Below are 14,497 nucleotides of genomic sequence, written 5' to 3'. Positions count from 1 at the left end.
GGCATGTATCGTCTAAGTTTCCTTGGAAATATCTTGGGCTATATGCTGGTTCATATAAATACACTTTTCCTTTGCAGGGGGCTGGAGATAGTTTTATGGGAGCATTGGCCTTCTACCTGGCTTATTATCCTAACCTGCCTATGGAAGAAATGATCAAGAGAGCCAACTTCATTGCATCAGTCAGCGTCCAGTCCTCAGGAACCCAGACTTCTTTCCCTTACAAAAAGGACCTACCACTTAATCTGTTTTGATTAAGGTTCTAAGACTCATATGAATGCAATTAGTGTGTACAAGGCAGAAAATTCAGCTACCTTGTACACTTTTAACAACATGCTCTCTTTTACATACAAAGGATGTTCACCCACTCTTACACACACAGTTGGAGCGGCTGGCCAGGATTAGGGGTGCAGCCCCAGGCTAGGCTGGGATTTTGCAGGGATCTGCAGTTTCATCACTATTTGAAAAATGATTCAAAGACATTTCCTAATGATAGTCAGTAACATCACATATCCTATACTGCCTTGCACAGTCAGCACTCAATAAATGTTCAGTGAATGAATGGAACATATGAACGAATAAGAGAACAATTGTTTGAGGTTCCTACATTTAAGTCTAAAAAAATTGGGTCCCCATGCATATTTATTTCATACTGGCTCAGCAGGGGACAGTGAGTGAACAAACTATTTGTCTGACCCAAGGCTTAATCATATATCCTTATAGCTATTTATCAAAGTTATATCTTGAATTAGCCAATTCCTCTCCCCAAGCTTCCGCACTATTTGAGCCTGTGTAGGAGATAAGAACTTAGGATGGGGCTCCAGCAAAAGACCACTTGGCACCTTCCCATCTCCATTCTGAAGCTGAAGTACAGACTTTAAATGTCCCACAGGCTAGCCTGTGACCATGGAGGGACTCATATTTCCATAAGTCCATTAACCTCGTAGAGTTTTACAACCATGAAATTTCTTCTCTCACCACTGCTAGTAGTGAGATTCACAGTCTCGCGATGGAAACCAACATAGTACTAAGAGGGGGACCTGTTCCCTTTTGGTTCCCCACTGGAGATTTCCTTAGAGCCAGGCATGGGGTACAAGTGAATTTATAAGAAATGGATGAGAATGGCAGGTGCTTCTTTGAAAAGGATAGGATTCCTCAACCCGGAGATAGGAATCTACAGACAGAGAGGACCTCAAGCCTCATCTGACACATACTCAACAGAAAACAGGGTCACATTAAAAGCTGAAATGGACTTCAGCCATTTACTAATCCAACTGCCTCATTTTACAGAGGCAAAGGGAATTGCCCAAGGTCCCAACGATGTAGGTGACAGTTCTGGTGCTGCCAACCATCCAGCTGTGTGACCACAGGCAACTTTCCTAATGTCTCTGGGAGTATTTAATCTAGATGAAGAATTTGGACTAAATATAAAAGGTTTTTTTCAGTTTCAAAATTCTATGATGCTAAGCTAGTTGCTGCAGCCATGGGAAGGCACTAGACCTTCCTCCTCCTACAATGTGATCACAAAGCTTCTGCAAAATAAAATAATAGCTCTTCCTAACAAGGTTGAGATTCTCTGAAGTAGAAGTATGAGTAACACTTCCTATCCACACTAAAAAAAATAATAGACTTAGGTGATCCGGGCTTAAGAAGGTGGGCTAATAGCACATTTTTCTAATTGCATGAACACAAAGTAGGTTCTCTGAGGTTTCTTGGTATTCTAAATTCTTCACGTGAGGGTTCCCTACTTTTCCTTTTCATTTCTGCTTCTACCTAAACACTTGTTGCATGATCATTCTGGAAGGCTAATTCTTGTTCTTCTCTGGGGTAAGAAGGAGGGCTAGAAACCCATACACCAGAAGTTCTGTTAGGAAAATTTTTATTTCTTGCTATTATATGAAACAATGGTCATTTTTTTTTTCAAATCAACCATATTGTTAAAAAAAATCAGTGGAAAAAAAATCACTAAAAGACAATAGTACTAGCTATTTTAACATTTTTTTATTGAAGGCTGTAAAAATAACCAGAAAGATAAATAAATGTTGATGCAATGATCTATGTCCTAAAGCAAAGAATTTTCTTTCGATGCATTGTTTTCCTTCACAATGGCATTCAAATCACAGGAGGCGGTGATTCCAAGCCACTTCCTTTCCTTTGGGTGCACATTACAGGATTTCTGAATCAGTGTTTCCCCTCAAAGAGTCTTCCTCATTTATAAATCAAATTAATTTTCAATCTATTGTTTAAATGGAGCGCACTTTTTTCTTCTCCACAAAGAGGACCCGTTGCTTCACTGCAAAGAAGCAGATTTTAATGGAAAACTTAAAATCTGAAAAACTTAGATTTAAATTACATTTGTCATCCAAAAACATTTGAAATGAGCTTTCTCCACGTTCTACCTTTATTCTCCTATACATTCTTTTTCTTTTTACTCTTTTAGAAAGATCCATTCAACATCAGCATGCAGTTTAATTAGTTAATGAGTTGGAGCCAATGAAAGGTTACTTTCACTGGCCAAAAAAAACAGAGGGCAAATTCACAGCCAATCACCAAAGTCCTGAGGAGCTGACCAGCATGAGCCACCTTGGTGCACCAAACTGAAGAAAATTAGAGAAAAAGCTGGAAATAAGTCTCAGGCTTCAGCAAATCACTGAATCACTTTTGTGAGAGATGAGCAAAGTTAGGCCTACCAAGGAGGTAAGAGTATATGATGGTTCACCTGAAAGGATATCTGGAGCCACCAGTAGACAAAACAAACATTAGCTTCTTTGAGAAAATGGGGTTTTTCCCCCCTAGGCATCATTACAAGCATGACTTAAAAGTAACTGGATTAAATAACATTCAAATAAAGGACAGACATGAAAAGTTTGATTTCCTAACTCTTTTTTTTTTGCTTTTGCTTTTTGGGAGGGGGAAGAAGGGCAAATTGGGGTTAAGTGACTTGCCCAAGATCACTTGGCTAGTTTTTTGTGTTAAGTGTCTGAGGCCAGATTTGAACTATGGTCCTCCTGACTCCAGGGCCCATGCTCTATTCACTGCACCATCTAGCCCCCTGGATTTCCTACATCTTATGCCAAAATTAAATCACCACCTTCATCCCTCAAATATTCACCTTTATCCCTTATCAGAATCTTCTACATTCTGAGAAGCAAACTGGCAGAAGGTTATGGGCATGAAAGGATTTAGATGACCAATCTAGACCCTGCAGTCAAACTTCAAAGTTGTTTTGTGTACTTCCAGAAACTATAATAAGCCTTGGAAAAGCCTACACCTTCCATGAAGCAACTTCTCTCATTTTTACCAATTGGGTCGTAATGCAGAAGGACCAGTTTCTCTCGTAACCGGTTTCTCTTGGTGTTGAAGGTGTAACCTGTCCCTGCTTGGCTCACCATTTTCACAAGGAGGGTCCTAAAATTACAGAGGAATTTATCACCAAATGAGGAAAAGAACTCAAAAGTCATTTGAGCAATGGCATATATTGACAGCACACAGTACAATATTAGAGGAATTTTATTTGTACCTGTCAGATGGAAGATTTTTAGTTATAAGAGACCTTGCATTTTCAGGCACTATGCAAGACAGCCTAGTTTCTTATTTCCTGAGCTCTATGATATGCATGATAATGTGTATGGTCACCTAATAATTCCATCTAGAGGATTAACAAGGTAATGTCAGCAGAACCTGTACCCTAATTCAGGAAACTATAAGGCTACTGGTCTAAGAAAAGATATCCCTGCCACCATTTAAGGCTGGGCTAGATAACAGGATACAAAGAACATGAAAGAGGAATTCCTCAAAATAAGTTGGTCTTAACCTTTTAATCACTATAGTCGATGGCCTACCCATAAGCAGCAGCTATGAACCATTACAAGTACATGCACTCAACTGCTCTTTGGTATTTATGTCAGGCAAAATTCTAACAGCTACTTCATATTTGGTTCAAGGAGTGTTTTCTATGTCCATAGCAAAAAAGTGCCAAAACTTGTAAAGTACACCACTGATCTGGCCCATAACTAGTAATACTGTTATTTTTTCCACATGTGACGAGTTGACCCCTGGATTTTATGACTTTCAAAGGCAAGGACTCTTATGTAACTTTGTGATCCTAATAGAATCTTGCAGAGTTAAGTGTTTGAAAAATATGTGAGTGGAGTATGGAATAATAACTTTTTTTCCCCCTTTCTTTGTATCCCCAGCACTAACACTGTAGGTGCTTAATAAATGCTTGTTAACTAGTGATCACGACACCATGCTAGGTGGACACATATTGATAGAAGTCATGGCCCCTCAAAAAAGCTTATGAGAGAGGGGTAATGACAAATACCCCACTACCTAATACAAAACAAACTGTGATTATCCCATTAATAGAGACAATACATGAGATAAGCAGTACCCAGAAAAGCAGAGAATCAAAGCCATTTTGCTGTAAAATCATAAGAAACCCACTGAAATCTTAAATTTGAAATTTTATATAAGTAAATAGCTTGTTCCCATAATACATCTTTTTGCATCTTCACAGACTACCCTGTTCTTTCTATTCTTTCCCCTATCAGACTCAGCTCTGTGAGAGCAGGCACTTGTTTTCTATTAATTGTCCCCACAGCACATATACTAAAGTGTTACAAAATAGTAAAACTTATTCATTTACTTTGACAAAGGAAACCTAGTCTTTACTAATTTTACTTTTTTTTTAAACAAACTACAGGCAAATGTCTTTCAAAAGATCAGACTTGGGGTGGTTAGGTGGTGCAATGAACAGAGCACGGGCCCTGGAGTCAGGAAGATCTGAGTTCAAATAAGGCCTCAGACACTTGACACACTTACTAGCTGTGTGACTTGGGCAAGTCACATAACCCCAACTGCCTTGCCTTCCCCACTCAAAAAAGAAAAACACCACACAAAAGATCAGACTAAAGTCCTCAGGAGAGGAGACCTTACTCTAGTCATCTGCTTTGAGACCTTTTTTGAAATGATGGTAACAGCCCAACAGTGGGCTACTACTATTTGCAATTTACAAACTACTATTTGCAGACTCTGTGGTCTTGAGTTTTTGATATTTTTTAAATGATAATAATCCAGTCCAGAAAATGAAACTGATATGACTTGAAACAGGCCCTGTGGCCTCATCAGTGTTCTATATAACCACTAGCATCCCTGAACAAACCTCAGATATAGCCCCTAATTTGAGGAATGATGGTAGGGCCCTTAATGTGAGGCAAAAGGAGGAAAAAAGATAATGATTTAAGTTAGAAGATGCTGAGTTCCAATTAGGTAGGCCACTACCACCCACTATGCCTCCATGAGATGTCCACTGAAGAACTGGATAGGCAGGAAAAGGGTTTGGTTTGAAAATTTTTTTGAACTATTTAAATTACCAAATCTCTAACACAAAAAAAGTTTTAATTAAAAGATGAACTTATGATGGATCACCTAGTTATTCTAAATTGCATAGAATACTAATAGCTTTAAAAGAAGGGAAAGCTCAGGTTATCTACCTCAAGAGCGTAAAAAAAATGGAAAGGTCCCATATACAAGAAAATACCCATGTCCATACTTTCTGTGGCAGCAAAGAAATGGACATGTAATAGATGCTTATCAACTGAGGAATAACAAAACAAACTGTGGCATATAAATATAATGAAATATTGTGCTGTAAAAATCTAGATTTGGAATCAGAAAAACCTGAGTTCAAATTCTACTTAAGACACTTGCTATCTGTGTGACCCCAGGGCAAGTGACTTTACCTCTTTGCCTCAGTCAGTATCCTCATCTGTAAAATAAGATGGCTGAACTCAATGACTTCTAACATCCCTTGCAGTTCCTGATTTATGATCCCATAAAAACAAGAATTCAGAAAAACATGTAAAGATAAAAACTGATACAGAATGAGTGAAGTAAGAAAACAATAATGTAAATGGAAAGAACAAGAAAAGAAACAATACTATGTAATTATGATGACCAAGTTAGGCCCCAAAGAAAAGATGTGAAAATGCACCTTCCTTCCCTGTTTGCAAAGGTAGGAGGCCGTGGGTAAAGAAATATTGCCTATAAATATTGCATATGATATAATATTGCATATAATAAATGCCAGGCAAAAGTAATGTATTTTTTTCTCAAAACATTTTTTTCCTCCTTTTTTTAATCTTGTTACAAAGTATGACTTCTTGGATAGCAGAAGGGAAAGAGACATACTAGGAAATGAAAATGATAAAAAAAAAAAGATCAATAAAATAAGGTTTCTTTAACATAAAACAAAGGAAACTTTTACTTACTTTGACTTGCTCTTGGCAACTTTTGGTAGCAAAGCAAGGGTGAGAGGAAGAGAAAAAAATACAATTACCTTTGTTGTTAAACCAAATACCCACAGTTTTCCACTATAATTTTACAGGCCACAACTACCAATACCCACGAAATTAACAATACGGGAAAACTGCTCCTATCGATATTTATCTTGTTGACAGGGAAGACACTGAAGACACCAAACTCCCCCTCAATACGGTTAAGACTTGTAGAATAGCTGCAAATTTCAAATTCATTAATACTTATTAACAGCCCATCCAGGCAAAGCACAAAACTTGGGTTTGGAATGCTTGGTATGATTTGGTTTTCATCGATCCGTCCAGTTTTTCAAAACTGAAAACGCTTTGGACTTGATTTTGCTCCAATATGTGCCTACTACAACGTCCACTTGGAGACCAGGTGACAGGCCAGGTCCAAGCCACGTCCCTCCGCTCAGACTTATTTACGTGCGTTCCCAAGTTTTACAAATTTGTTTAGACTATGCCCATTTGAGAGTGCGGAAAGATAATAAACAACTTCGATCCCCGAAGCACCAAAACTGAAAACTTGTACACTCTAAAGGACAACCACAGTCTAAGGTGCGGAGGGTGCGCAGACGCGCGCGCGGGGCCTCCTGGGCATTGTAGTTCCGAGAGCTTGCAAATCAGAGGCCCGCCGAGCCACCACTAGTTCTGGCATCCCGCCAAACTGCTGCCATTCCTGCGCTTTCACGAGTGACCGGCCACCCCCTCACCAGACGCAGCTGCTGCCCTCGGCCCCACTTACGACAAATAGCGGAGAGTAACATGGCAACGGAGACTAAGGCGGCCTTCCCAACTCGTTAAAAGGCTAGCTGCATGGAACCCTTCCGGCTACCTAGCAAGCAATAGTTTCCGGTGCAGTGCTGGGCTACATCAAACCACTTCCGGGGCGCAGCTGAAGCCCCCGCCTTCCCCTAGTTTCTTTCCTCCTCAGGTCACTTTCTAACCCCTACACAGGAAAGCTTGTATATCTTTCTTGAACTGTGGTCTTGTCACATTCCCCATTGGGCATAATTTCCCATAAAGACTTTAAGTGATGTACTTTTATCAGGTTTTCAAATTTTGAAAAGTTTTATAGACATGTTTCTATGTATGGAGTTTCCAGTGAACAGGGCAAACCTTTATGGAATTGACAGACCCCATCAATTCAACCCAACTACATTTATTGAGCCTCTGCTGTGTGCAGCAGTGTCTTTTATCCGAGACCAAGTTCTTTAATTTAGTGATGGCTGTGTTTTTAATTTAGATATTTTTGTAAATAGTTATTCCATTTAAATTCATTCAGTTTTGTTGGCATGTATCATAAATAACAGTTTCTGACAATGTTCTTTAATCCTAATAGTCATTTTTAACTTTCCCTTCTCATTTGTGATTTTAGTAATTTATGCATTGTTCCTATCTCTTACCTGTCTCTTTCTTCCTCCCCTTTTCCCTTCCTCCCTCCCCCCTCCCCCCCATTACCTAATGATTTATCAGTTTTATTGACCTTTGCCTGAAATCTGATCTTGGTTTATAATCTTGTGTTAATCTCTAATTTGATTTTCAAAATGCCTACTTTTGTACTTCACTTGAGGATTATTAATTTGTCTCTTTTCCAGGTTTTTTAAATTGCATGCTCAAGTGATTAGGCTTCCCTTTCTTAGTTAACATAAGTGATCAGAGATAAATTTTCCTCCAAGTATTGAGTTAGCTGCCTCCTGTGAAATTCAGTATGGTGCCCCATTATTTTCTTGAGTATAATTACTTATTGTTTCTATGACCCACTAAATTTAGTCTCAATTTAAGGCTGTCTTTTGTTCATGCTTCCCTCACTGATCGAAGTTTTGGGGTTTTTTTAATGTTGTGGTCAGTAAAGGTTGTATTCAGTATCCCTGCCTTTCTGCATTTATTTGAGCTCTTTGTATCCTAACACGTGATCAGTTTTTGCAGAGGTTTCATGCAATGTTGAAAAAATTTACATTTATCCATATTAACTTTCTGTTTAACTCTGGCCCCATGTTCTAGCCTACTGATACCTTTCTGGATCCTGACTGTCCTACATTTTATCTATCCTTCTTAGGTTGATATCACAAATTTGACAAGAATGACACCAATGACTTTATTCATATCATGAAAATATGTTCAACAGCACAAGGCCAAGCAGAGATCCCTGGGGTACTCCACTGGAGACCTTCCAATTTAATAGCTAAGCATTATGGGGCCCAACCATTGACCATTTCTAAATCCATCCATCTACTATTGTCAAGTTCACGTCCCTCCAACTTGTATATAAAAATAGCATGATGAAATTTGTCAGTTGCTATGCTAAACTATAGGCACAGTATTTCTACCATATTTGTCTGATCCATCAGTATATAATAACCCTATCAAAAAGCAAATATCTGCAATGACCCTGCTAGATCTTTCTGATCACCACTTCCTTCTCTGTTTTTTCCTTTTGTATATGTATATTTAACACTACATATATCTATTATAAACAGATATTTTAAAATATATATTAAATTTAACATGATTAAATATACTTGTCTTTGCCCAGTTGTTAATTTTGGTCTGCTCTCTTCTGTGTATTTTTAAATGTCTCATTGACACTTTCTTTTCTTCCTTTGCTATCATGATCCTTCCTTTAACTCTTTACACAAACACACACACACAACAACAACAACAAATAACAGCCCTCCCTTGTAATAAACAACTATAGTGAATCAGATAAAATCCACACATTGACCATATCTGAAAATGAATGTCTCTCTTTGCTCCTCTCACCCATCATCTCACCCATGATTGGTCATTGGATTAATCAGTTTTTCAGTCTCTCACAGTTGTTTTCCTTTACAATTTTGTAGTCATTATATAAATTGTTTTCCTAGTTGTGCTCACTTCACCTTATATTATTTCCTATGAGTCTTCACTGATTTCTCCAAATCCACCCCCTTAATGAGATAGCATTCTAATATCCATTATATTCATAGAGCATAATTTGTTTGACCATTCTCCAATTGATAAATACCTACTACTTCTTTCTTTTCTAGATATTCATTAACAATGTATTTAATAATACACATTCTAGAATTTGGCTACGAATTGAAGTCAAGGGCAATGACCTATAATTTGCAAACTTTCTTTCCCTTCCTGAAAATTGGAATATTTGCTCTTCTTCAGACTTACAGGACCTCTCCTACTCTCTACTACCTTTCTTTTTAAAATGTTTTATTAACTTCTGATTTACATCATTCATTTCCGCCAGATTTTGAATTACAAATTTTCTCCCCGTTTTTCCCCTACCCACCACCCCCAAAATAGCAGCCCCACAGAGTATCCCCTCCTCCAATCTGCTCTCTCCCATACCCCTTTCCACTTTTCCAGTGGATCTCTATGCCTCAGTGCCTGTATATTTCATTTTCCAATTACATGTAAAATGGTATTAATAATAGTGTATACACACACACACACACACACATATATATGTGTATATATATATATATATATTTGAATATTTGATTTTAAAACTTTCAATTCCAGATTCATTCCCTTCCTTCCTTGTCACCCACCCTTACTGGGAAGATAAGCAGTTCAGTATAGGTTGTACATGTGTGGCTAATGCAAAACAATAACATAGTAGATATATTATAAAAGACTGACTATATTTCCCTCCCTCCTATCCCACCTCCCACTAGTTCTATTCTCTACTTTGATCCCATCCCTTTTCAAAAGTGGGTGCTTCCAACTTCCCTCCCCCCCAGCCTGCCCTCCCTTCCATCATCCCCCCTCTCATCACCTTCCCCCCTACTCTCCTGGAAGGTGAGATACCCTATTTAGTGTGTATTTCATTCCCTCCTCAAGTCAAATTCAATGGGAATAAGGTTGACCCATTCCCTTTTGCCTTCTTATTCTTCCCCTCCATTGTAACCATTTTCCCTTGCCTCTTCTATATGAGATAGTTTACCCCAATCTGTCTCTCCCCATCTCCTCTCATTATATTCCTTCCACCTCTTAATTTCACCTTTTAAGTATCATCCCTTCCTGTTAAATTGGTCCTGTGCCCTCTATCTATGTATACCTGTAAACATATATACACACATTCACATATGTATTCATATGCCCATATACCCTCATATATAGACACATATATATATATACGTATATATGTATTTCTAATCCCTTCAACTACTGAGAAAAGTTTCATAAGTTACAATTATTGTTTTTCCATGTAGGAATGTTAATAGTTCAACTTTGATAAGTTCCTTATGATTTCTTTTCCCTGTTTACCTTCTCATGCTTCTCTTGCTTCTTGTATCTGAATGTCAAATTTTCTATTCACCTCTGGTTTTTTCATTAAGAATGCTTGAAAGTCCTCTATTCCACTGAATGACCATATTTTCCCCTGAAACATGATACTCAGTTTTGCTGGGTAGGTGACTCTTGGTTTTAATCCCAGCTCCTTTGCCCTCCGGAATATCATATTCCAAGCCCTTCGATCCCTCAGTGTAGAAGCTGCCAGATCCTGGGTTATCCTGATTGTGTTTCCACAATATTCAAATTGTTTCTTCCTGGCTGCTTGTAATATTCTCTCCTTAATCTGGGAATTCCAGAACCTGGCTATAATATTCCTAGGAGTTTTCTTTTTGGGATCTTTTTCAGGAGGTGATCAGTGGATTTCTTTCAACCTCTATTTTGTCCTCTGGTACTAAAACATCAGGGCAGTTTTCTTTGAGAACTTCCTGGAGGATGATTTCTAGGTTCTTACTTTGGTCATGGCTTTCAGGTAGTCCAATAATTTTTAAATTATCTCTCCTGGATCTATTTTCCAGGTCAGTGGTTTTTCCCATGAGTATTTCACATTGCCTTCTATTCTTTCATCTATTTGGATCTGTTTAACAGCATCTTGATTTCTCATAAAGTTATTAGCTTCCATTTGCTCCAATCTAATTCTGAAGCAATGATTCCCCTCAGTGAGCTTTTGAGATTCTTTTTCTATCTGGCAAATTCGGCTTTTTAAGGCATTATTCTCCTCATTGCCTTTTTGAGCCTCTTTTGCCATTTGAGTTAGTCTGTTTTTTAAGGTATTATTTTCGTCAGTCAGGCTATTGACTCTCATTTCATAATTTTCTTGCATTGTTCTCATTTCTCTTCCCAATTTTTCCTCCACTTCTCTTATCTGCTTCTTAAGGTCCTCTATGGCCTGTATCCAGCTTGTACTTTCCTTTGAAGCTTTTGGTGCAGGAGTTCTGACTTCACTGTTTTCCTCCTGTTCCATGCTTTGCTCCTTTTTGTCCCCAAAATAGGAGTGTAATGTTGGAATCTTCTGTCTGCTTTGTTTCCTTTGCCTGGTCATGTCGCCCCTCAGTCACTTGACCCCTGGGCTTTTTGCCACAGTAAGACTGTGCCACCAGACAGGGGAGCTTTCGTCCCAAACACTGGGGTTTTCTCAGCTGCTGGAGGTATTAAATGGGTGCCCTCTCCGAGGTCTCTACACGCTCTGGCAAGCTGGACACACACCCCCAGGACCTCCACCCTAGATTGCAATCCAGATCCAAGCAGGTTAAAGCAAGAGCAATTACCCCTCAGACTGGTGCTTGGTCTCCCTACACTCTGCAGGCCAGGGGCTGAAGCTGCCATGTGGCGCTGGCTGGCTGTGCCAGTGTCTCAGTGGCTTTTTATCCCAGGAGGCAAAAGCCACGCACTCCCACTTACTGGGTCCCAAAGTCCAGACTGCACTGACCTCTCATTTTGTCCTTCGAATCTATGTGTTGATAAATCTGGAAATGGCCACAGCTGTTGCTGATCTGGAGTCCCTCTGGCAGGTGGCTAGTCAGGCCTGCCCTGGGGCTAAAGCCTCGGTGTGGGGCTGGGCTGGGCTCCTAGAGCGCTGTGCTGGCCGATTCCTGCCAGCCTGCCGGGCTGGAGGTTAGCTTCTCTGTGTCATTTTGTGGGTTCTGCAGCTCCAAAGTTTGTTTAGAGTCCCCTTTTTACATGGATTGGGGAAGGTGGAAGCCAGAGCCGAGGGAAGGTCATGCTTCTACTCCAACATCTTGGCTCCGCCCCTCTCTCTACTACCTTTCAAAGCTCATTAAGAGTAGGTCATCAGCCATATCTTCCAATTCAATAATACTTGGATTAATTCCACAGTTTTGTTGTAAAGAAAACACTTTGTAGAGCACTATAGAAATGAGAATTATTATTGACTGTTCCTCAGTTCTCTGGACAAGGTTATTGGGAAGCCTTCATTTTTCCTTAATTCAACCAACAGAGGGTTGGAGTAAAGAAGATTTACTAAGGAACTGAGGGAAAGAGTAACATAAAACAAAGTAGCCATAAGGAAAAATGAATCTGAAAGATACCAAGAAATCCAGGAGGACAAAGTGATGATGACAGGAAAAAAGCAGACTCAAAAGAACAATGTAAGTTCCTTGATATCAAGGATATTTTCATTATTTTTTAAATACCTAACCCAATGCCTTGTACTTAATACATGATTGGTGATAGAATGAGTAAAAAAACATGATTACAACTACGTGAAGGAAGATAATATAAAACAGCCCCCAAACTAATGGTAAATACAATGGACAACATTGGTACTAACTTTTTAAAAATATATTTTACTGATATATTTGTTTTTATAGCACCTACATTTCCCTCAACCAGGAGAGCTATTCTTTTCCATAAAGAATTTTAAAAGAGGAAGAAGAGGAAAATCAGCAAAACTAACAACACAATGAAAACATCTGACATGCAATGTTCCATGTTCATGGGCATCCACTTCTGCAAAACAAGAAAATGTCTTTTTTTTTTTTAAGCAATTGGGGTTAAGTAACTTGCTCAAGGTTACATGGCCAGTTATTTTGTGTGTGTGCCAAGTATCTGAGGCTAGAACCGATCCTGGGTCTCCCGACACCAGGGTCAGCGCTCTTACTCACTGTGCCACCTGGCCACCCCAAGAATATGTCTTTTCATCTCTTCTTTGGGGCCAACCTGGATCACTATAATTTTTCAACATTCAATTTTTTTGCTTTGTTATTTTTTCTCATTTATGTTTTAGGTGTGTGTGTGTGTGTGTGTGTGTGTGTGTGTGTTTTCCCTGACTTGGCTAACCTCACTTGTATCAGTTCATATAAGTTTTACTATGGTTATCTAAATTTATTATATTCATTGTTTCTTACAGTATAGTAATGTTCTATTAAATTCACATACCACAATTTGTTTAGATATTCCTTAATCAATAGGTAGTGTAACTTCTTAAAGTTAACTTGAATGGTCTTTGATTCTTTTACCACAGGGGAGGTGTATATACAATCATTTGAAACCATTTTTATGTTGTTGGTCTTTGCTTAAGTGTTTTCCAGATCTGAGGTTTCTGCTGTTTGTGATTGATTTAATTTACAGAGAGCAAATATATTTTTAAATAAACTAAAGTAAGATGATACAAAGGTTTAAAATAAGAGTAAGAGAAAGAGTCCTAATTACAACCCCATCAAACCTCGTCTTTTCTTGAGAGTCTTACTTTCACCCCTAACCCAACACTATATCAAAGCCACAGCCTTGCTCCATAAGCATCAATAAGGCTGGATAAGGTTTGGAGTAAAGTTAATCCCTTTCACCTCCAACTAGTTTCTCAGACTAGCCTTAATAATTTAAAGCCTTCATACCATCCCTTGGCAGTCTCCTTGTCAGCATGTAAAACAAGTTGCATTTGACATCATTACTGGTGCTTTCTGTGACCAGATTCCAGAGGCAAGGATGTTCCCTTGATCCCATTTCAAGTCCAGGTAAGAGTCACTACTCCTCAGATTGAATTAAGATGTCATGTTGGTTTGGGTCCAAATCCAGCTGTTGGCTCCACCTTTTCACTGGGCTCATAATGCTGAATCATTTCCAGGTTGGTTCCCACCCTTCCCCACTGGGGAGTGGCTCCTTCCTGGAATCTCATGATAGAGTTTTACACATTTCAACATTTCACATCTACTGGGATAGCACAGACAGTCCCCACCCACATCAAGAAAAGTGGTTTTTCCCCATAGACCACCCTCATAGAGTATAAAGTTAGTGATAGACATTCCCAGAGTTCAGATTGCTAGTAAGGAGCTCTAGGAGAGAATTTCCACACACAGACATGAAAGGACACATTGTTGAGTGCTTGGGGACCTTAGGCCAATATACTCAAACCTGCCACAATTAATCAATCA

General features: G+C 38.9%; 2 protein-coding genes across 5 annotated transcripts in view; one reads left to right on the top strand and one right to left on the bottom strand.

Moving 5' to 3' along the window:
* Positions 1 to 13,394, top strand: part of RBKS (ribokinase) — a 151,278-nt gene extending 137,884 nt beyond the window's left edge. The window contains exons 8-9 of one of the 4 annotated variants that reach the window (XR_011165246.1): positions 12,565 to 12,715; positions 12,938 to 13,394. Coding sequence is in view for 3 of the 4 variants with exons in the window: in XM_069072113.1 (XP_068928214.1) it covers positions 78 to 251 (174 nt within the window). In the remaining variant the exon portion in view is untranslated. Of the gene's footprint in view, positions 1 to 77; positions 2,052 to 2,437; positions 2,866 to 8,376; positions 8,830 to 12,564; positions 12,716 to 12,937 lie in introns of those variants that run through there. The other 3 variants (XM_069072114.1, XM_069072115.1, XM_069072113.1) reach the window with 3 other exon arrangements.
* On the bottom strand, positions 1,977 to 14,149 carry MRPL33 (mitochondrial ribosomal protein L33). The gene is made up of 4 exons (XM_069072118.1): positions 13,961 to 14,149; positions 6,270 to 6,288; positions 3,299 to 3,405; positions 1,977 to 2,290 (listed from the first exon to the last, which is right to left on the bottom strand). The coding sequence occupies exons 1-4, from the start codon at positions 14,067 to 14,069 to the stop codon at positions 2,241 to 2,243; spliced, it is 285 nt and encodes a 94-aa protein (XP_068928219.1). The 5' UTR covers positions 14,070 to 14,149; the 3' UTR covers positions 1,977 to 2,240.
* Positions 14,150 to 14,497: the final 348 nt, after the last annotated feature.

The sequence above is a fragment of the Petaurus breviceps genome, unplaced genomic scaffold (genome assembly GCF_028583685.1).
Source record: "Petaurus breviceps papuanus isolate PSGF00001 unplaced genomic scaffold, PetGlider_PUasm1.0 90845, whole genome shotgun sequence".
In the NCBI taxonomy this organism is placed as follows: Eukaryota; Metazoa; Chordata; class Mammalia; order Diprotodontia; family Petauridae; genus Petaurus; species Petaurus breviceps.
This window is presented reverse-complemented; position numbering and strand designations above follow the sequence as displayed.